This window comes from Macaca fascicularis, chromosome 7 (genome assembly GCF_037993035.2).
Source record: "Macaca fascicularis isolate 582-1 chromosome 7, T2T-MFA8v1.1".
In the NCBI taxonomy this organism is placed as follows: Eukaryota; Metazoa; Chordata; class Mammalia; order Primates; family Cercopithecidae; genus Macaca; species Macaca fascicularis.
Genome location: NC_088381.1, coordinates 120,903,713 through 120,926,115, shown reverse-complemented (window position 1 = coordinate 120,926,115; position 22,403 = coordinate 120,903,713). Strand labels below are relative to the sequence as shown.

Here is a 22,403-nt window from a genome sequence, read left to right as displayed (position 1 = left end):
ATTTAAACAATGATCATCAGTAACTACTATCATCACCAAAAAGAGAAGAGTTGTATGTACCTATGTACATGTGGAGTAGTAGTCTCACCAGAACAGAGCTTGAATCTGATGAAGCCCTTATAACTAACTACCAAATTATAGGAAACAGGACAAAGAACATGTTAACACCATAGGGATGCAATGAATGAAAATCGGACTCTGAGTAACTTTATAGGAAACATAAACACAAAATTACAGGTATACCTCAAAGATATTGTGGATTTGGTTCCATACCACTGCAATAAAGCAAATACCATAATTAACAAGTTGCACAAATTGGCTTCTCAGTGCATATAAAAGTTATGTTTACACTACACTGTAAACTGTTAAGTATGTGATAGCATAATGTCTTTAAAAATCGATGTACATATCTTAATTTTAAAATGCTGTGCTGCTAAACGTTGCTAACCAGTTATCTGAGGCTGCAGTGAGTTCACAGCATCTTTTTGCTGTTGAAGGGTCTTGCCTCCATGTTGATGGCTGCTGACTGATCAGGATGGTAGTTGTCAAAGTTTGGGGTGGTTGTGGCAATTTCTTAAAATAAGACAACAATGAAGTTAGCCACATCAATTGATTCTTCCTTTCAGAAAGATTTCCCTGTAACATGCAATGCAGTTTGAGAGCATTTTACCCACTGTAGAACTTAACTGGAAAATTTGAATCAATCCTCTCAAACCCTACCACTGCCTTATCAACTAAGTTTATGGCATATTCTGAATTCTTTGTTGCCATTTCAGCGATATTCACATCTTCACCAAGAGTCCATCTCAAACCACTTTCTTTGTTCATCCATAAGAAGCAACTACTCATCCTCTGAAGTTTTCTCATGAAATTGCAACAATTCAGTCACATCTTCACACTCTTCTTATTTTAGTTCTCTTGCTATTTCCAATACATCTGCAGTCACTTCCTCACTGAAGTCTTGGGCCCCTCAAAGTCATTTATGAGGTTGGAATCCATTTCTTCCAAACTTCTGGAATGTTGAGATTTTCACCCCCCATGAATTACTGAATCACAAATGTTCTTAATGGCATCTAGAATGACGAGTTCTTTCCAGAATATTTTCACTTTACTTTGCCCAGATTCATCCACTATCTGTAGCAGCTATAGCATTATAAAATTTGTTTCTTAAATGTAAGGCTCGAAAGTTAAAATTACTCCTTGATCCATGGGCTGCAGAGTGGATGTTGTGTTAGCAGGCATGAAAACAACATTCATCTCCTTGAACGTCTCCATCAGAGCTCTTGAGTGACCAGGTACATTGTCAGTAGGCAGTAATCATTTGAAAGAAATCATTTTTTTTTTTTCTGAGCAGTAGGTGTCAACAGTGGGCTTAAAATATTCAGTAAGCCATGCTGTAAAAAAAGATGTGCTGCTATCCAGGCTTTGTTGTTCCATTTATAGAGCACAGGCACAGTAGATTTAGTATAATTCTTAAGGGCCCTAGGATATTTGGGATGGTCAGTGAGCATTGGCTTCAACTTTAAGTTACCAGTTGTGTTAGCTCTTCACAAGAGAGTCAGCCTGTCCTTTGAAGCTTTGAAGCCAGGCATCGACTTCTTCTTTCTAACTATGAAAGTCCTAGGCATCTTTTTCCATTAGAAGGCTTTTTTGTCTACGTTGAGAATATGTTTAAGGTAGCAACCTTCATTGATTATCTTGGCTAGATCTTCTTAACTTGATGAAGCTTCTACATTAGCACTTACCTTACACTTTTATGTTATGGAGGCAGCTTCTTTCCTTAAACCTCATGCACTAACCTGCTAGCTTCAAACTTTTCTTCTGTAGCTTCTTTGCTTCTCTCAGTCTTTTAGAATTGAAAAGAGTTAAGGCTTGCTCTGGATTAGGCTTTGGCTTAAATGAAGGAAAAGTTGTAGCTGTTTTGATCTTCTATCCAGACCACTAAAACTTTCTCCTTATCAACAATAAGGTTTTTTCATTTTCTTATTTGTGTGTTCACTGGAGTAGTACTTTTAATCTCCTTCAAGAACTTTTCCTTTACATTCACAAAGTGGCTAACCGGTGCAAGAGGTTCAGCTTTTGGCATGCTTGGCTTTTGACATACCTCCCTCACTAAGCTCAATCATTTCTGGTTTTTTATTTGAAGTGAGAGATGTGCGACTCTTCCTTTCACTTGATCACCTAGAGGCCAGTATGGAATTATTAAGTGCCCTAATCTCAATATTGTTGTGTCTCAGGGATAATACGGAAGCCCTCGGAGCAGGAGAAAGGTTGGGAAATAGCCAGTCAGTGGAAGTCAGACCACATACATTTATCGATTAAGCTCATCTTATACAGGTGCAGTTCGCCAGAGTGGATGTAATAATAATGAGAAAGTTTGAAATATTGTGAGGATTACAAAATGTGATGGACACAGAGTGAGCACATGCTATTGGAAAAATGCACTAATAGATTTGCTTCATGCAAGGTTGCCACAGACCTTCAGTTTTTTAAAAAGTGGAGAAAAAGGTAATATCTGCAGAGTGCAATTTTTTTAAAAAAATGAATGCAGTAAAACAAGGTATGCCTTTACAAGGCAAAATAGAGAAAGGGGCCTGTAGTAGACAGATGTCTTCTAATTGCAGTGCATGGATTGTATTTAGAGCTCAGTTTAAACAAGCGTAAAAAAATTTTAATATTATAAAATAATATTTATAGTCCAACTGGAAAAATAGGACCACTGAACTACGTATTTGCTGAAATTAAGCAATGATTAATTTCTTTGGTATGATAATACTGAATAGGTTATGTTTTTCTTATATTTTAGAAATATATACTAAACTATCTACAGACAAAATAATGCAATATCTAGGATTTGTTTTTAAATATGGGAGAAGGGAGTGACTCCTAAAGGAATAGCATGAGGGAGTTTTTCTGGATGAACTGTTCTGAATTGTGTAATACTAATCACAAATCTGCACATGTGCTAAAATTTATATAACTGACACCAAAAGGGGGAAAAGAGTCAATTTAATAGTATCTTCATATTTTAAATAAAATTTTAAAATTTATATTATGGAAAGGATGAAGAGAGCAATAGATGAAACAAGATAGGTCATGACTTGCTAATATTTGGAGCTGGGTGATGGCACTGAGGTATTCATTATGCCATTTTGTCTACTGAAAATTCTTATGTATAATTATTTAGAATATAATGTAAAAGCTTGGAATATTTGAAATCGTAGATGGCAAATTTAGGACAAAGCTATAAGCAAATGGAAGTGTTATGATTAAACACATTCTATCTCATATACATTTATATGTGAAGTTATTCTCATAAAGCTTTGTTTGCATTTTTGTTTGTTTGTTTAGGATGAGAGAGGCTGCAAGAAAAATAGAAGAAAGGCATTTTTCCAACCATGCAACACATGTTGAATTTCTGCCTGTTGAGTGGCGGTCAAAACTTACTCTTGATGGAGGTATATTTTGTTTAAAAATTGAATGATTTAGCCAATGACAAACTTTTACCAAAACAAATGCAGAAAGTTTTAGAAAATACTTCTTGTTCATTGAGAACATAGTGTCTTCCATTTAATTGTCTTGAGGTATACTCACCCTTTGTTCTAGATTATTTGAGAAAATAAAATCCATTGATTTCTAAAATAATTATACTGACTAATATCATTTGAACCACTATATAGATTTCATAGATAGCACTGTTTTCATGCATGCCCTCTGTGGATTGTGAGGGCATCTGTAATCCCAGCTACTTGGGAGGCTGAGACACGAGAATCACTTGAACCCAGGAGACAGACAGAGGTTGCAGTGAGCCAAGATTGTGCCACTGCACTCCAGCCTGGATAACAGAGTGAAACCCTGTCTCAAAAAAAAAAAAAAAAAAAAAAAAGCCAGTCTTGAAAGTTTATATACTTTATGCTTCCATTTTCATGACATTTTGGAAAAAGCAAAACTTCAGGGACAGAGAACAGATCATTGGTTAGCAGGAGTTAGGGGAAGCAGGGAGGATTTGAATTTATAGGAACAGCATGTAGAAGTTTTTCAGGGTGATGGAACAGTTCAATATCCTGATCCTGGCAGTAGTTACGTAAAACTACACATGCGAGTCAATTTTATTGTGTGTAAATTTAAAAATAATTTTAAAAGGGTATCTACCTACAGCACACATCATTGTGTTCTTTGGCAATGAAAGGCTAAAACCATTTCCTTTAAATCAGGAATAAGCCAAAGATATCCACTCTTATAATTTAAACATTCTGCTTGAAAGTCTTAGTGCAGTAAGATAAGAAAAAGAAATAATAGTTACAAAGACTCAGAAACATCTGTTTTGATTTGTAGGTCATATGGTTGTCTACTCAGAATATACAAAAGAATATACAGAAAAATTATTAGGCCGGGCAGAGTGGCATGTGGCTGTAGTCCCAGCTACTCGGAGGCATAGGCAGGAGGATCACTTGAGTCCAGGAGTTTTGTGCTGTAGTGCACTATGCCAAGCAGGTGTTCACACCAAGTTCACTATCAATATGATGACCTTTCAGGGGCAGGGAGAGGTGAAAGAGCCCAGGTTGGAGAAAAAGCAGGCCAAAACTCCTGTGATGATCATTAGTGGGATAACACCTGTGAATAACCACTGCACTCCAGCCTAGGTAACAGAGACCCCATATCTGGGAAAAAAGAAAAAGAAAAAAAAAATTATTAGAATTAATAAAGTAATTTATTAGGGTTGTGACATAGAAATTCCATATATAAACATAATTGCATTTCCGTATACCAAGAACAGACAAATAGCATCAAAAATATAAAGTTCCAAGAAATAAATCTAGCAAAAGAAGTATATTTATGTTACAAATTAAACAATTAAAAGACCTTAAACACAACTTAAAGATAATTTCCTTAGATTGGAAAATTCGTTATTCTAGAGGTGTGGATTCTCCCAAATCGATCTATAGATTCCATGTAATTCCAATCAGGATTTCCAGAGTTTTTCCATGAAACTTGACAAACTGATTCTGAAATGATTATCAAAGAACAAAGGGCTAAACAATCAAAGTCAAGAGACAGCACACGGAATGTGATAAAATATTTGCAGATTACCCATCTGACAAGAGATTAATAACCAGAATATATAAGGAGCTCAACTGTATAGGAAAAAAAATCTAATAATCTTATCCAAAAAATGGGCAAAAGATTTGGTAGGTATTTCTCAAAAGACAACATACAAATGGCAAACAGGCATATGAAAAGGTGCCAACGTCATTGATCATCAGTGAAAGGCAAATCAGAACTACAATGACATATCTCACCCTAGTTAAAATGGCTTATATCCAAAAGACAGGCAGTAACAAATGCTGGTGAAATGTGGAGAAAAGGGAACCCTCGTACGCTGTCGGTAGGAATGTAAGTTAGTACAACCACTATGGAGAACAGCTTGGAGGTTCCTCGAAAAACTAAAAATAGAGCTACCATATGATCCAGTAATCCCACTGCTGGGTATACATTAAAAAGAAAGGCAGTCAGTATATTGAATAGATGTCTGCAGCATCCTGTGTTTGTTACAGCACTGTTTACAATAGCCAAGATTTGGAAGCAACCTAAGTGTCTATCAACAAATGCATGGATAAAGAAAATGTAGTACATATGTACAATGGATGACTATTTGGCCATAAAAAAGAATGAGATCCTGTCATTTGAAACAACATGGATGGAACGGGAGGTCATTATATACTCAGGCACAGAAAGACAAACAGCAGATGTTCTCATTTGTTGGATCAAAACAACTTACGGAGATAGAGAGCAGGCTGGTTATCAGAGGCTGGGAAGGATACTGGGGAGGTGGGGATGGTTAATAAGTACAAAAAAATAGAATGAATAAGACCTAGTATTTGATTGCACAACAGGGTGACTATAATCAATAATAAATTAGTGGTACATTTTTAAATAACTAAAAGAGTAGTACTGGATTGTTTGTAACACAAAGGATAAATGCTCGAGGGGGTGGATACCCTATTTTCCATGATGTGATTACTATGTATTACATGCCTGTATCAAAATATCTCATGTACCCCATAAATGTATATACCTCCTATGTACCCATAAAATTAAAAAAAAAAAAAAAAAAGAAATAAAAAAGGAACAAAGGTCTGAAAATAGCCGAAACACAGAATGACGGATTTGAGGGGTAGAGTCTTGACCTACTAGGTAGCCATACCTAGTACTGTATTCAAACTTCTGTAAATATCCTTGGCACAAGGATAGGCAAATAGACCTGTGTACCGGATTAGAGATTCCCTAAACAGGAAACCTGTCATACCTGGCATTACAGATCGTTGGTGAAAGGATGGCCCGTTCCATAAATGGCATGTGGTAACTGGGTGTCCTATGGGGGAAAAAAGTAAAAAATGATCTCTACTTCACATTTCACATGGATCAAAAACATGATAATATGAAAGCCAAGACCTTAAAACTTTTTAGAAAAATATACAAAACACTACCTTTACAACCTCAAGGTGCAGGGAAAGAATTCTTAATATACAAAAAAAATGCAACTATAAACTAACAAATTTGATTAGATTAAAATTAAGGACTTCTCTTTACCAGTAGACCATAAAAAAAGAAAGACAAGCCACAAACTGAGAAAAAGATGTTATAACAGAGCAACAGATATAACCACCAAAGGTTTCATATCCAGAATAAACGACAAGAAACTTAAGTGGGAAAGAAAAGATTTTTTAAATTTATGTATGTATATTTTTTTCTAGTAATCAAGGAGATGCAAATTAAAGCCACAGTGAAGTATCGTTCATACCCATCAAGCAAAAATTTAAGAAAGTGACAATACCAAGTGTTGTTGGGGTTGTATAGTAGTGAGAGTTTTCATTCACTATTGTTGGGAATGAAACTTGGTATAGTCACTTTGGAAGATTTAACATCATCTTATAAAGTTGAAGGTGCATGTGCCCTTTGACACAGTAGTTCCACTTCTTAGAGATATACTCTAAAGAAACTCTTAAACATGTGCACCAGGAGACATGTAAAACAGTGTTATTTAGGATCATGATTTATAAGTAGTAGCAAAAAACCAGAAACTCAAATAACTCTAGAAAGAGAATGGATAAATTTTGATATAGGTATAGAGTGGCATATTATACAACAGTGAAAAAGAGTGGATTGCAGCTATATGCATCAACTTGGATGAATCTCAGAAACATAAGATTAGGTGGAAGGGTGCAAGCAAACCATAGATAATACCTCAGTTTACACAGTGGTCAGAATGAGGTAAAATACTTAGGCTCTGGCACATAGTAAATTCTGTAGAAGTAATTGGGTACAGTTATTAATATTATTGGACATGTAGTAAATCTATAAGGAAAAGGAAAAGCACAATTAATACAAACCTCTTACCTGTAGTTACTTCTCTCTCTCTGCTAGAGAGGCCTGTGATCATTTCAGAATATATGGTGGGTTTGTAAGATACTGGCAGTATTCTTAAACTAGATGGTATGAACATGTTTTTCTTTTTATGAATTATTCTTTAAACTGCCCATTCATAATTAAATACCTTTATTTATATGTGTCTGTATTTCACAGTAAAAACTTTTTTTGGAAATGCATTAAAATGACATTTGAAGTATTTTCAGATCAGCATGGTAGTACACCTTTCACTTTTACAATTTAAAAATAGGTACAGCCTGTAAATATGTTGTACAACCACAAACAGCAACAATATTTCCCTTTACAATTTTGAAAAAAAAAAGAACTTTTGCTTGTCTTTGCCTTCCTGTTATTATTACATAGTGGAGGAATAAATAAAATAACCTAAGCCAATAAAGTGAAAAGGAATAAAAGAAATTTTGTTTCACTAAAATTATATGCCTTCTGTTCTCCTTGTGCTTTCAAATCACAGTATTCATCCAAGTATAGTGCTTTGTATTTCTATAAGAAATGTAAAATTTTCCGTATCTCTAATAATTTTATTAGGTGTCTAATAGAATAATCTTTCCATGGTAGAATTTCCATAGGTTAGCATAACTCGTGGAAGGGTGTACTGGTTTGAAAATCAGTTTATGTAGCAATTTTTTTCAAGAGAGTAAATTATACCACCTTTATCTTGTTTACTGATAAAATTGCTGATTTATTTGCCTTTGTGCATATTTGTGATCTGACAGTTCTTGCCCACAGAATCTTTGGCTCACTAAAGATAGATGCAAATTGTAGGATGACTTTTTGATTTGTTGCTGGTTGCCACCAGTGGCTCTAGGCAGTCTACATGTGTATTGCCAAGCTGAAGGTGCATAGATCAAAAAAACAGGCTAGGTGCATGCCTCACAACTGTAATCCCAGCACTCTGGGAGGCCTAGGCAGACAGATCACTTGAGGTTAGGAGTTAGAGACCAGCCTGGCCAACATGGTAAAACCCCATCTCTACTAAAAATACAAAAAGTAGCTGGGCAGGTGACATGCGCCTGTAATCCCAGCTACTCAGGAAGCTGATGCAGGAGAATTACTTGAGCCAGTGAACCGAGATCACCCCACTGCCCTCCAGCCTGGAGGACAGAGCAAAACTCCATCTCAAAAAGGAGAGGAAACAGAAAAGGAGGTACAAAAAGACTTGGGATTGTGTTTTGACACTTGTTCTAAAATATGTGGCCTCGTTTTGCTCTGGGTACCCCTGAATTTCATACAAAAGCCATAATATACAAAAAAGGGTGACGCTTTATAGATTTGATAACGGCTTTCATCCTTTAATGTTTCTTTTCATCTCCTATTTTGTCTTTTACTGTTTTTTTCTTGTGGTATTTTACAGGAAGGGAAGATTCATTAGAGCCAAAGCTGGTCTTGAATATTTAAATGTTAAATAGTTACTATTTCAGGCAATGTAATTTTCTTCGCTATTATTTCCGTATAACAGAGACTTTCTATAAGTTCAATTTACTTGGTTTTTTTGCTTGTTTTTGTAGACACTGTTGATTCCATTACTCCTGACAAAGTACGAGGTTTAAGGGATATGCTGAACAGCAGTGCAATGGACATAATGTATTATACTAGTCCGCTTTATAGAGATGAAGTAAGTATCATGATTATCTTGCTGGTGGGTATTTTTTAGTGATAACTTACAAATGTCCTGAATTTTTACATTTTTTTAAGCAAATGAGAAATTACAGGAATTCATTAGAAATAGCCTACTTTTAATAAATTTGATAGTCTTCAAACAAGACATTAGGACCGTTAATGAAACAGATAGTCTCAGGTGGGGGACTGGTTAGAAAATAGCTCTTTGAGAAGTAACAGTGTTCATAAATCTGATTATATCTGTGACTGTTGTCTTCACAAAAGAGTTTTAGACATAAAATGTCCTTTACATTTTTTGTATATGATGGACATTTATTGCTTCACTTCTGTAATGAATTCGTACAGTTTTCAAATGGTAGTGGAGCCGATGCCTCCCAAGAGTAACACTAGGGCAAGAGGTGAAGGTTTATTCAAGAAGATGAGAGAATCTCCACCAAATGCATTTTGTCACTTTATTGATAAGAGGGAAAGGAATTCTGTTTAGTAGGAATAACTAACATTTGTTAATTGCCTAACGTGTTAACTTGTTTAATCCTTATTTTAAAAAATCCTGTGAAGTAGGTATGATTAGTATCCTCATTTGAAGAATGAGGAAACTGATGCCAAGAGAGATTTTAAGGCTTGCTCATTGTGTCTCGCTTAATAAGTGGCAGAGCCAGTATTTGAACCCAGGCAATATAGCTTCACAGCTTACACTGTTTACCACTTCTCTCCTCTGTGTTCATGAGATAGCCAGTCTCTCTGTTATTTATTGGCTGATTATTTTGACTTTCCTGGGCCTTTAATCAGTAAATATTTAGTGAGCCCCTACTCTGTGCCAAACACAGGCTAACAGGGGGCCACTTTACTGCAGACTCTTACCCTTCATTAGCAGGGAGACAGGGAAAATTAGTACAAGTGTTTGAAAGTAAGATCTGTCACGTTGGTAAAATTTATTTATCAGGAATCCCAGGTAAGATTTGATAATATTTATGTATACTGAATCAGCTGGCTAAAGGTGTTTTGAGCTAAGAATATGGTCTACATGTTTATTGAAAATGTGTTTATTGAGAACTATATATAAGATACTGTACAAGGATCTTGTATAAGGGGGAGTCTCTGCCTTCAAGAAAGGTTAAAATATTACAGTACATAGGTCCATATTTATGAAATGTGTGGAAGGAAGAGAAATCCATGGAAATTTTTGCAATTACTCTTTTTTTCCCTCTGAAAAAAGCATTTAGGCTTATTGTTATAGTACTTAAGATAAATTACATTTCCATATTTCATCATAGTCATATGTGGCCCCAATTTTTGTTCTAAAAACCATGCAGTAGAAATTACTTTTTGCAAAGTGTATATGCGCTCTAGAGATAGACTGCCTGATTCCAGTCCCACTGTAACACTTAATTTCTGTATGGCTTCTCTATCTGCAAAGTGGATATTCTAACAAGTAGCTACTTCATAGCATTCTTGTAAAGATTAATTGAGGTAATAGTTATATTAACATGTGGCACACGGCAGTCAAGAATTACTATTATTACAGGTACTATAATATCAAATCATTTTAGTTTTTGAATTCTGAGTAAAATTCTTCAATGCTGAAACAGACATGTTGCTGCCTATAGATACCTTTGCTTTCATAAGAGAAAGAAGGGTTTGATGTTTTCTGTGGGAGCTTTTTTTAATCAATTTTTTTAATCTAAAAATATTCCTAACTAAGCTTTGAAAAACTAAGTATGGAGTGGAGCCTGACAGTAGGATTTTGTGTATATGTTTTCTGTATAAAGATCTTAGATTTCTTAAGGTTCCATAACCTATAACTATCTTTATAATAGACATGTAAAGTATTTCAGAGTTAACAGGTTTATTGTTTTATATGTATTAACTTATAAATGTAATTTGCCAAATATTTTCTGAGCACATTTTGACACATTTTGTTTTTTTAAGCTAGTAAAGTGGCATAGACTTGGCAAAGGAATAACAGATAGTGTTGTTTGTGTCTCATTTCTCTCCAATATTTTTATGTTCTTGAGGATGAAAAAAGGAAAAAACAGTTATATCCCATACCCCAATTCTATCTTTATAAATTCAAGTGAGCGATAACAAAGTTCTAACCCAAAATAGTGTTAATAGGAATAAAGAGAAGAGATAGATTCAAAATATGATAGAATTAAGTGGTCTTGAAATGATTTGTTATGGGTGATACAGGAAGGGAAGAGACAGATGATGCTTACAATTTCTAGCTTAGGCAACTCGTAGATGGTTCTCATATTAACTATAAATGGAGGAAGGGGAAGCAGATTTTTGTAGGGGAAGAGAGTAGAACATAAAATAATGAATTATACTTGTAAATTTTTGGTATGTTTACGATTCCCTTCTGGAGTTGTATAGCACAGACTATAATATTAGAAGTGAAACCAGTGAGAGTGCAGGGAGGAGGATATCAGAGCACATGTTACCATACGCATACACATACCTGCATATATGTGGCTGGTGGTACCCCTAAGAGGGCTCAAAGCTCTGGTCATTGGCTAGTGGTGACTGAGCAAATGGTCACTTTCTGTAATGCTCTTACATGTGGAAAGATAATTGTCCTCAGAATGGAACTGAATAAAATAGGTAGTAGGAAGAGGGAACCAATGTCTATGATAAATGGGGGGCAAAGGGAACACCTGGTCCTTTGAATTAGTTTGTCTTTTGATCCAGATGAATTTCATGGGAGAGCATGAGAACTTGTGACTGAAATTCATCAGCAATCTTTAGCAGTGATTTTCAAACATCCCTGATGAGAATCATTTCTATACTCATTAAAAATAACAGCAAAAATAAACCCAGGGTAGGGGTGGCGGGTACTGGAATTTGAGGGTATCATTGTAAATTCAACAATTTCTAAAATATGCATGTGTGTTGTGAGTATTACTTATATATGTAAGTGAATATGTATATATGCAGGCATACCTCAGAGATACTGTAGATTTGGTTTCAGACCACCGCAATAAAGTGAATGTCACAATAAAGCAATAAAAACAATAAAGCAAGTCATGCCAATTTTTTGGTTTCCCAGTGCATAGAAAATTATGGTTATGCTATACTGTATTCTGTTAAGTGTGCAACAGCATTATGTCTAAACAAGTATACATACCTTAATTTTAAAATACTTTATTGCTATAAAATACACACAGACATGAAGTGAGCACTGTTGGAAAAGTGGCAACAGTAGATTTACTCAGCTCAGGGTTGCCACAAACCTTCAATTTGTAAATGCAGTGTCTACAAAGTGCCATAAAACAGGGTATGCCTGTTCACGCATGTACTTCCTAACCTTGCCCACCGAAGTGGCCAATAAGCAAAGACACCCTAATCGAGCACACCTAGCACCCAGATCTCTTCCTCTAGCACTATTATTTCCCACTGAGGAAAATCAGGGTTCCTCAGGAAAATGGCTGATTCTGGGGCTGGAACAACTTGTTATGACAGAAGGTAGGAAGATGCTCAAAAGAATTATGGGGTAGGTCACAGGAACACAGTGCCAAATTAAGCAGCTCTCACTGGCCAAATCTGGAACAATTTGAGCACCAAAAGTATTATTTATAAATCATTGAAAAAATTATTAGAAGTTCATATTGACTATAAATAAATACATGGGGAGAAAGGAGAATCCTTGCTTACAGTAGAATGCCAAAGGCCAGCTGATGGAGGGAATCCTGGAGTTGGAAAACCATTTTACAGCTATCATGGTAGGATTAGGTAAGAGAAGACTGGACACAAATTGATGGATACTAAATTGAAGGCAGTATTTTGATGAGGAGCAGGATATTTACATGGTCATAAAGTATATCCCCACAAACTGATTATTCATTTAAGAAAGAGCAACAATAATTATACACTGGAGAAATCAAGCAATACCTAAACTGGGTATTCCTGAGGAGCAGATGGACATTATGCACCTCTGGATATGACATACAGAGGAGAACATATCACTTATACAGTATTCTGACAATGAGGAAACATCAGACAAACACAAAATGAGGATGTTGTAATAAAAAGTAGGAATGACACTGTATTCTTTAAAAATATCATTATCAGGCTGGGTTCAGTGGCACATGCCTGTAATCCCAGCCCTTTGTGAGGCCAAGGTAGGAGGATCATTTGAGCCCTGGAGTTCTAGACCAGCCTGGACAACATAGCCAGACCCTGTCTCTGCCAAAAATAATTTTTTAAAAATTAGCCATGTATGGTGGTTTGGGCCTGTAGTCCCAGCTGCTCGGAATGCTGAGGCCAGAAAGGATTCCTTGAGCCTGGGAGGTCGAGGCTGCAGTGAGCTGTTCTCACACCACTGTACTCCAACCTGGGTGACAGTGAGACCCCGTCTCAAAAAAAAAGAAAAAGAAAATCAGTATCATAAAGGCATAGTGGCTGCGGAAAATGTTCCTGATTAAAGGATGCTAAAGAGACATATAGCTAATGCCATATCTAAATTGAAGAATTTAGGGGTAAAAGACCGTGACATATATAATGTATCCTCAAATGATTCCCAAAAAAGGTAAGGGTTTATGTGTTTATCATAGAAACAGAACAAGTGAATAAACCAAGTGGGATACAATGCTAACAATATGTGAACCTGGGTAAAGGTTATATGAGTGATCTTTGTGTTATTTTTATTTTGCAACATTTTCTGTATTTGAAATTATTTTCAAATGAGAGGTGGCCGTGCCGGGCTCGGTGGCTTACACCTGTAATCCCAACACTTTGAGAGGCCGAGGCAGGTGAATCACCTTAGGTTGGGAGTTTGAGACCAGCCTGACCAACATGGAGAAACCCCATCTCTACTAAAAATACAAAATTAGCCATGCGTGGTGGCAAGTGCCTGTAATCCCAGCTACTTGGGAGGCTGAGGCAGGAGAATGGCATGAACCCGGGAGGCGGAGCTTGCAGTGAGCCGAGATCGCGCCACTGCACTCCAGCCTGGGTGACAGAGCGAGACTCCGTCTCAAAAAAAGAAAAGAGGCCGGACATGGTGGCTCATGCTAGTAATCCCAGCACTTTGGGAGGCCGAGACGGGCAGATCACTTGAGGCTGGAAGTTCAGACCAGCCTGGCCAACGTGGCAAAACTCCATCTCTGCTAAAAATAGAAAAATTAGCCAATCATGGTGACAGACACCTGTAGTCCCAGCTACTCGTGAGGGCAAGGCAGAACAATCTCTTGAACCCGGGAGGCGGAGGTTGCAGTTAGCCGAGGTCACGCCATTGCACTCCAGCCTGGGCCACAGAGGGAGAGCCCATCTCATTTAAAAAAAAAAAAAAAGAAAAGGAATAGTTTCCCAGATCTCCCAGAGATTCTCATTCGGTGGTTCTGAGATGGAGCCTGTGATTTTGTATTTTTAACAGTTCCCCTACTTGATACTATCCCAGGAATTCTGGGAAAACACTGCTTAAGGCATTGTGAAGAACAAAAGGGATGCTTCCTAAGTGAGAGGAGGGCAAACTTTTTTTTTTTTTTTTTTTTGGAGACAGGGTATCACTGAGGCCGGAGTGCAATGGTACGATCTCAGCTCACTGCAGCCTCCGTCTTCTGGCCTCAAGTGATTCTTATGCCTCAGGCTCCTGAACAGCTGGGGCTACAGGTACGCACCAATACACCCAGCCAGTTTTTGTGTTTTTAGTAAAGACAGGGTTTCACGATGTTGCCCAGGCTGGTCTTGAACTCCTGACTTCAAGTGATCCTCCCACCTCAGCCTTCCAAAGTGCTGGGATTACAGGTGTGAGCCACTGTGCCTGGCGTATTCCTATTTTTAAAAAGAGAAGTTGATTCTGTAAATTAAAATCCATTAACATGAGATTGGTGTTAGGCAATATTCTAGGATAAATTATTTAAAAGTATATGTTTCCTTAGAGAAGGAATGATTTGGAGTAAGTCACATGCCTGGTGAATGAACATTGTTTGGTTTATTGGTGAGGCATTTCAAAGAGCCTTTTCCTCCCTTCTTCTCTGAGCCTTTGTAGTCAAATAGATGGAGATTCAAAGCCTGCCACTTCTATAATCCCAGCACTTTGGGAAGCCAAGGCAGGCAGATCACTTGAGGTCAGGAATTCGAGACCAGCCCGACCAACATGGTGAAACCCCGTCTCTACTAAAAATACAAAAATTAGCCAGGCATGGTGGTGCACACCTGTAATCTCAGCTACTCAAGGGCTGAGGCAGGAGAATCACTTGAACCTGGGAGGCGGAGGTTGTGGTGAGCTGAGATCGCACCACTACACTCCAGCCTGGGTGGCAGAGGGAAACTCCATCTAAAAAAAAACAAAAACAAAAACAACGACAACAACAAAACCTGCCACTTAACCAGCTCTGTGTTCTGAGATCAAATTTCTCACTTTCTTATCTTCCCCACTTATAAAATGGGATAAAATATGTAGATAAAGTTTGTCATTAGGATTAAAGATGAAATGTGTATAAAGTTTCCAGTACAATTCATGGTCCTTAGACATTCAAGTTATGATTGATTATGTGTATATTTGTATTTATGTATTTCAAGGGCCACCATATTTTTAATAGACTTATTCTGTTAAGTCTAAAAAGTAAATGTCAGTGGATAGAAAATATGGGAAGGAACATGTTTGTTTACTGTACGGAGCTGTGTAGTAACAAAGCTGTCTCTAAAGATAGAAGTGGACACTTTAAAAATGGAGATATGCACTAAAGTAGAGACTGAGTGACCATTTCTCAGGGATGCTACTGAAGGGACTCCTAGCTTCATAGCAGTTTAAATTAGATCATCGCTGAGGTCCCTTTTAACTCCCACATTCTTACATGCTCATGGGAGAACCCTAATTAATGGTTTTCCTAATAATTCCTGAAAAGTCACGGTTAGGGGAAAAGTTGTGTATATTAATCAGTACTTCTCAGATGACTTTCTGAGGACCAGTTTTAAAAAATCAACCAAAAAAATTAATTTCAGACTATCAAGAGATCATCAGAGAGCCTTTGGCCCTTACTTCAACCCTAAAGTAACACAAGGAATCCAGAGAGAACTGTACATCTTGTGTAAATCTGAACTCTCTTTTCAATAGCTTTTTAAAATGAAGAATTATATAGAGAATTGTCCTAGCTGTATCTTGACATTATTTGAATTATTTAATTGATATATATGACTAGAACTCTCTAAATTACATTTTCTCATCACAATTTCTTGAAGCAGGGAGAGCAAAGGACTAACTCTATTCCTCAGCCATATTTTGTGTGTTTGGACTCAACTCTTGAAACTCCCTGGTTTTTCCTCCTTATGTTCATTTCCTTCATAAATTTTTACTCTTGAGCAGTGGTCATGGAAATTAGAAATTGTTTTAAACTTTTAAAAAGCTATCCAGTGCTTACTGTTTAAGAGGTTTGCTGACTTGATTAGATCATATTGTATATCTAATAGATAATAAAGTTAAGATCCCAGGGTATATTGTTAATCTTGGCTGAGATGTCCCAAATGAATACAGTTGGTCACAAAGGGATCCTAATTGGGAGAATATAATTGGATCAGAAACAAGAAGGAAAAGAAATTCCAATTAGAGTAAACTTGTTGGATACAACATAGATATGAATTTCTCCTTTCACTGATGAGCAGATGAGATACAGAAGCATTTAGAGGTAGTACAAAGCTGTTTAAAAAGTTGGCTTTCAGAATCATAATGTCTGACCACAGATGTCCCATATATATGCATAAGCAATAGAAAAAGAAAATGCTACCATATCCAGATATGCTCTAATAAGGAAATACAAAGGCCATTTCTATTCAAGTGTATAATTATTAAAACAGATGACATCATCAGCTCTTCAGAAACTGTCCGTGCTATGCCTCATTCCATAGTGAAATATTTTAGTGTCAAATAGACTTTCTCTGCCTTAGATAATTTGATCTTGTTTTTTTACCCATATGTGATTGACAAACTAATGAAGTATTTGGTGTAGTGAGAGATGTTTTAAAATTTTTGAATATGAAATAGATTACTGGTAGTGTTATTTCCTTTTTAAAAAAAAAACTTTAATATGGGAGTAGGCTGGTATTTTATAAAAACAAAAAGATTGGGTACGTTTTATCAGAGTACTAAAGTATGTATCTGTTAGTGCTTTGAGATTTACATGGTACAAGTCTTAAAATCAAGGTCTTCAAAAATAAAAACGATTAAGAACTGTTGCTTTTAAAGGAAATTATTTTATCTAAGTGTTAGCCTTCTCTGTACCTACCTCATGTAGATTGTAAATCAGGAAAATAATGAAATTTTAAGGATTGGTTGATATTGTTATCAAAGCCAAATCCAAAGCATATTATAGCTCCCTTCAAACAGCAATATAGTATTTCACACTGCATATTCCTGAAACTATATTAATTAGAGTTTTACTTACAACCCATGTCTTAGAAGATGTTTATGTACATTGCCATTAAATCAGTAGTTTCTAAGGTGTGGTCCTCAGGCCAGTAGCATCAACATCTTCTGGGAGCATAATGAAATGCAAATTCCCAGGCCACATCTCAGCACTTCGGGATCAAAAAGTCTGGGATGGTACCTAGAAATCTGTATTTAACAAGCCCTCCGGGTTATTCTGATGCATGTTGCAAATTGGAGAACCATTGCACTAAAGCGTGTAATTCTTTTTTACTTCCTGATGAAAAAAAGAGTCTAATTAAAATAAAACTTTGGCATTTCTCCCTAGAGAAAAGGCAGCCTATCATCCTTCCACATGCTGCAAGCTTGTCTTATCCTTTTCTTTCTTCATCAGCTGAATATATTTCATCAGACATGATAGTTTCAGAGCTTTGACTAGACCTTTAGCTTTAACCAGTATTGCATTGTGAAGCTCTGAGATGTCAACAGAGACCATCATCCCTTTATTCATGTCACTGCTAACCGTGCCAATCATAAAGTATATAAAGAATGATTTTCAGGTTGTGTCAGCAGATAAAGAATTTTCAATAAAAGTTGATAGTGGCTAGTTTTCTCTTGAGACATAGTAACAAGCCTGAAAATGGAAGCAACAAATAACTAATATTTATATGTCATAGTAGCAGCTGGTATATTAAGAAGTACTGAAATGAGAAATTGAACATCCAGCAGGAAATTCATAATCAAATAGAAGTAAGCAGTGGTAGGAAGAAGAGAAGACTGCCTTAAAACACAGGTCAGGGCCCAGGATGGGTTTGAGTAACAAGAGAACCTTATTCTGACTTTATGGAATATTTTAGTAATATTTGTTAAAGCTTAATTTCAAAGAAAGAAGTTTTAAAAAGAAAAATTACGAAAATACTCCCCACATTATTAACCTCTAAACTTAAAATAGCCCTGCTTTCCAGACATAGAAAGCAACTTTTTACTTTTATATCTGTATTGCCAACTTAGTGGGAATTTTGAAATATCCAGTAGATCAACTTTAGTTTTTTCTTCAATCATACAGTGGCCTTTTATTATATTACTCTATCTAAAAGCACAATAATTTATAATATGTTAGTATACCTATTATCATAAGCCCAGATACTCATTTTCTAAAATTTACTGACTAAAATCTGCAAGGTACAAAAATTTAGAATTGCATGTAGGTAAGTTACAACAAAAAAGAAATTTGCAGGGGTCTTTGAAAATCTTACTGGTATCTGCGTAGAACTTTGTTTTTTTTTTTTTTTAATCTAGGGAACTACTGGCTTATACAGTTTTAGGTTTAAGGACTACAAAAGGATCTATGTAATATCTGCCTATATTCTTAGTGATGATATGGATTATAATAGTATGTATACCTTCATTCCTGCAAGATTTTGAAAGACCTAAGTTAGTTTTAATAACCTAGGTATGTTTAATCAGTAATGTATGTTTTTCTACCTTAATGTATTTGAGTTTAGAATAAGTGTATAGTAGTCAGTGCCAACTCTAATATGATAATGTTTTCTTATTTCAAACAGCTAGTTAAAGGCCTTCAGCAAGAGCTGAATCGATTATATTCCCTTTTCTGTTCTCGGAATCCAGACTTTGAAGAAAAAGGGGGTAAAGTCTCAATAGTATCACATTCCTTGGGATGTGTAATTACTTATGACATAATGACTGGCTGGAATCCAGTTCGACTCTATGAACAGTTGCTGCAAAAGGAAGAAGAGTTGCCTGATGAACGATGGATGAGCTATGAAGAACGACATCTTCTCGATGAACTCTATATAACAAAACGACGGTAAAATATCCTAATCTTTTGAAAAATTTTTAAATGTCTTTATGGAATTACTGAACCTCTTAGGAGAAAACTAAGAATTTCATGATAAAGAAATAATGCATTGTTTAGGATACAACGATTACTACATACCATGCGTAATCAAGCTAGAGACTGTTGATTTTCGTGCTAATTACATGCATTTTCCTGTAGTATAAAATAAATTCTTTTGTTATTCTCCTTGTTTTCCTTTCATCTTTTCTTCACAATTTGTTAGGAGTGAAATGTAAAGTTTATTCCAAGCTTAGTCACTGCATAGAATCCTTATTGAAAATGTTTACCAGTTTATAATCTTTCGTAGTTTTACTGACCTTTCGAGGTGGGTTTCTACCTTTCTTATTGTTCTGAAAATAATTTTTAAGCACTTTTTTTGGCAAATATTTTTTTACGTATGTTATATATATAAACATAATTATATTTGTTATATAATTATAAATAGATTTTATAATTATTTAATCATTTGTAGCCTTCCCGATACTATCTTTTAATTATTTGCTACATTCCTATCTTCATCTCTAGTTACATGCCTTATCTTCTTTGTTCTCTTTATCTGATTAATTCTAATATAACAAAGAAAAATCATTCATTTTGATAATTTACTAGTGTATTAAAACAAATGTGCTAATTGACTAAAAGTTTTACTCGTTTTGTTTTTGTCTTATAGATGTTAACTAAGGATTTCATTTAGAATCTTAAGGACCATAGGCTAGACACATAAATATAGTGTCAAAATAATTGATAGCTTTGAAATAAAATGTCATGTTTGGCAAGACTGGAGCAGCATTTTAGATGTATAAATCCAGTAAAACTTAAAAAAAAAAAAAAAGCATGGAAAATAACAGATTTTTGGGGGGGGGAGACGGAGTCTTGCTCTGTTGCCCAGGCTGGAGTGCAGTGGCACAATCTCAGCTCACTACAACCTCTGTCTTCCAGGTTCAAGTGATTCTCCTGCCCCCGCCTCCCCAGTAGCTGGAATTGCAGGCATCTGCTACCACGCCCGGCTCATTTTTGTATTTTTAGTAGAGATGAGGTTTCACCATGTTGGCCAGACTGGTCTTGAACTCCTGACCTTAAGTGATCCACCCACCTGAGCCACCCAAAGTGCTGGGATTCCAGACACGAGCTACTGTGCCTGGCCAACTATAGCTTTAAAAAATAATAATAATAATAATAATAACTTAATTCCATATTTACTAAATGTAAGTAGCTATGAAACATTGTAATTGAAAATGATGTTCATCACAGAGAAGGGTTAGACTATGGTTCCCCTGTATTTTGGACAGTCATAGTTGTTAAAAAAAATTGAAATAGGTCAGGAGGCAATGAAATGAAAAGATCTCTAAAGTCTTAAGTATAGAAAAGAGAGATAGAACAGTATATATGGTATTAACCATTTGGTATAATTTTTTTAAAGGTGTATATGTGCTTGTATGTGACTCACATTTTACTACAAAAAAAGCTATTAACAGCAGGTATCATGACAACTGGGGGTAGTTTTACTTATTATTTCATAAATTTTTATACACTTTCTGTACTGTGGCAGAGACATTTATTAAATACTGTCAACCAGGATTAATGTGAGAGATAATGGGCCATCATCATCTGCATCTTTATACTTTAGTAAGCTAGCAAGCATCTAATATTTATGAAATTATAAATATGTATGTGTATATAATCTCATGCCCCTTCTTAGGCTGAAGGAAATAGAAGAACGGCTGCATGGATTGAAAGCATCATCTATGACACAAACACCTGCCTTAAAATTTAAGGTAAGGAAAGAGCAATGTGTTCTTCAACATTGATCTCAGTATTTTTTTAACGTCATTTGAAATATGCCGTTAGGATTCAAATGAAAGTTTATTGTTCTTTCAAAATAAATATTTATTCAACATATACTATATGTTGGACACTGCTAGTTTCTGGTTGTACAAAGAAAAGAATAGACAAGTCAGTTCCCCAGTCCTCAGGTTGTACAACACAGTATTATTAATGCTATTATCAGTATACAGAACAATATATGTACGAGAGGGAGGTTCTAACTTTGCCTGCAAAGGTTTACAAAGGAGTGATATTTGTACTTGGTCTCAGTAAATTAGATATTGCCAAGCGAAAGAAAGGAGAGATGCTATCCTGTGTAAGAGGAATGGCATAAACAGAGGCATGGAGGGGTATAACTTCATATACCCCAAGAAACATCAACTAATCTAGAATAGTGGTAAAGAAAAATAGAGACTGATGAGAAATATTTACTATTTAGAATTAAGAAATCATAATGACCACTTAGTTGGTCAGTGGTGAGAAAAAATCAGAGGAAGTATATGTGTAAAATGATTCCAGGGATGGAAAGCTGGCATTTCAGTGGATGAACAATGTATGACAAAAGCACAAGACAGAGGTGCACAGGGTTAGCTTGGAGCTGGGCGAGCAAACTTAGTTTAGCTAGAATATACAGGAGTCAGAACAAGGAGACAGTAAGAGAGCAGGAATAGCTAGAAATAATCAACTTGTATTTGATATGGGCATTGGGAAGCTTTGCAGGATTTTTAAGTATCATAATTACCTGATGAAAGCAGTGTTTTAGGAAAATGTGGCAGAGGTGTCAGCATTGACTAGACTATCGGAAAGGACATACCCTGTAGCTGAATAACAAATAACTTGTTTGCAGTGTTAAGTGGGAAATGTCATAAGTTTCCTAATACTCATTTCTTGTTGAATATTTGCTCATGTCTAGTATACTATATTACCTCTTCTTGAAATGTGTTTCTTTTATCACAAGAACTTAACACACAGGTTAAGATGTGGAATGATGCAGAAATTGCTTTAAAACATGAGGAGTTTTTTAATTGAATCTATCTCCATTACTTACAAAGTGTTTAAGATATATATATATACACACACACACATGCACACACACACCATACATTTAAAACCATATGGTAAGTTATAACATATTTTTAAAAGCCATAAGAGTATGGTCTTTGGAGTAATCCCATTGTAGAATTTGAGTTTCATCTCTACCATCATTATTATTTTTTTTTTTTTTTTTGAGACGGAGTCTTGCCCTGTCGCCCAGGCTGGAGTGCAGTGGCGTGATCTTGGCTCACTGCAACCTCT

The 22,403-nt window shown here is 35.8% G+C and overlaps 1 protein-coding gene across 8 annotated transcripts in view; it reads left to right on the top strand.

The window, feature by feature from the left end:
• DDHD1 (DDHD domain containing 1) overlaps positions 1-22,403 on the top strand; it is a 124,036-nt gene that overhangs the window by 85,568 nt on the left and 16,065 nt on the right. For all 8 annotated transcript variants that reach the window (XM_005561281.5, XM_005561279.5, XM_073997419.1 and 5 more), the window contains 4 exons: positions 3,352-3,458; positions 8,955-9,061; positions 18,991-19,253; positions 20,983-21,058. In XM_005561281.5, the coding sequence (XP_005561338.1) occupies positions 3,352-3,458; positions 8,955-9,061; positions 18,991-19,253; positions 20,983-21,058 (553 nt within the window). The remainder of the gene's footprint in view (positions 1-3,351; positions 3,459-8,954; positions 9,062-18,990; positions 19,254-20,982; positions 21,059-22,403) is intronic.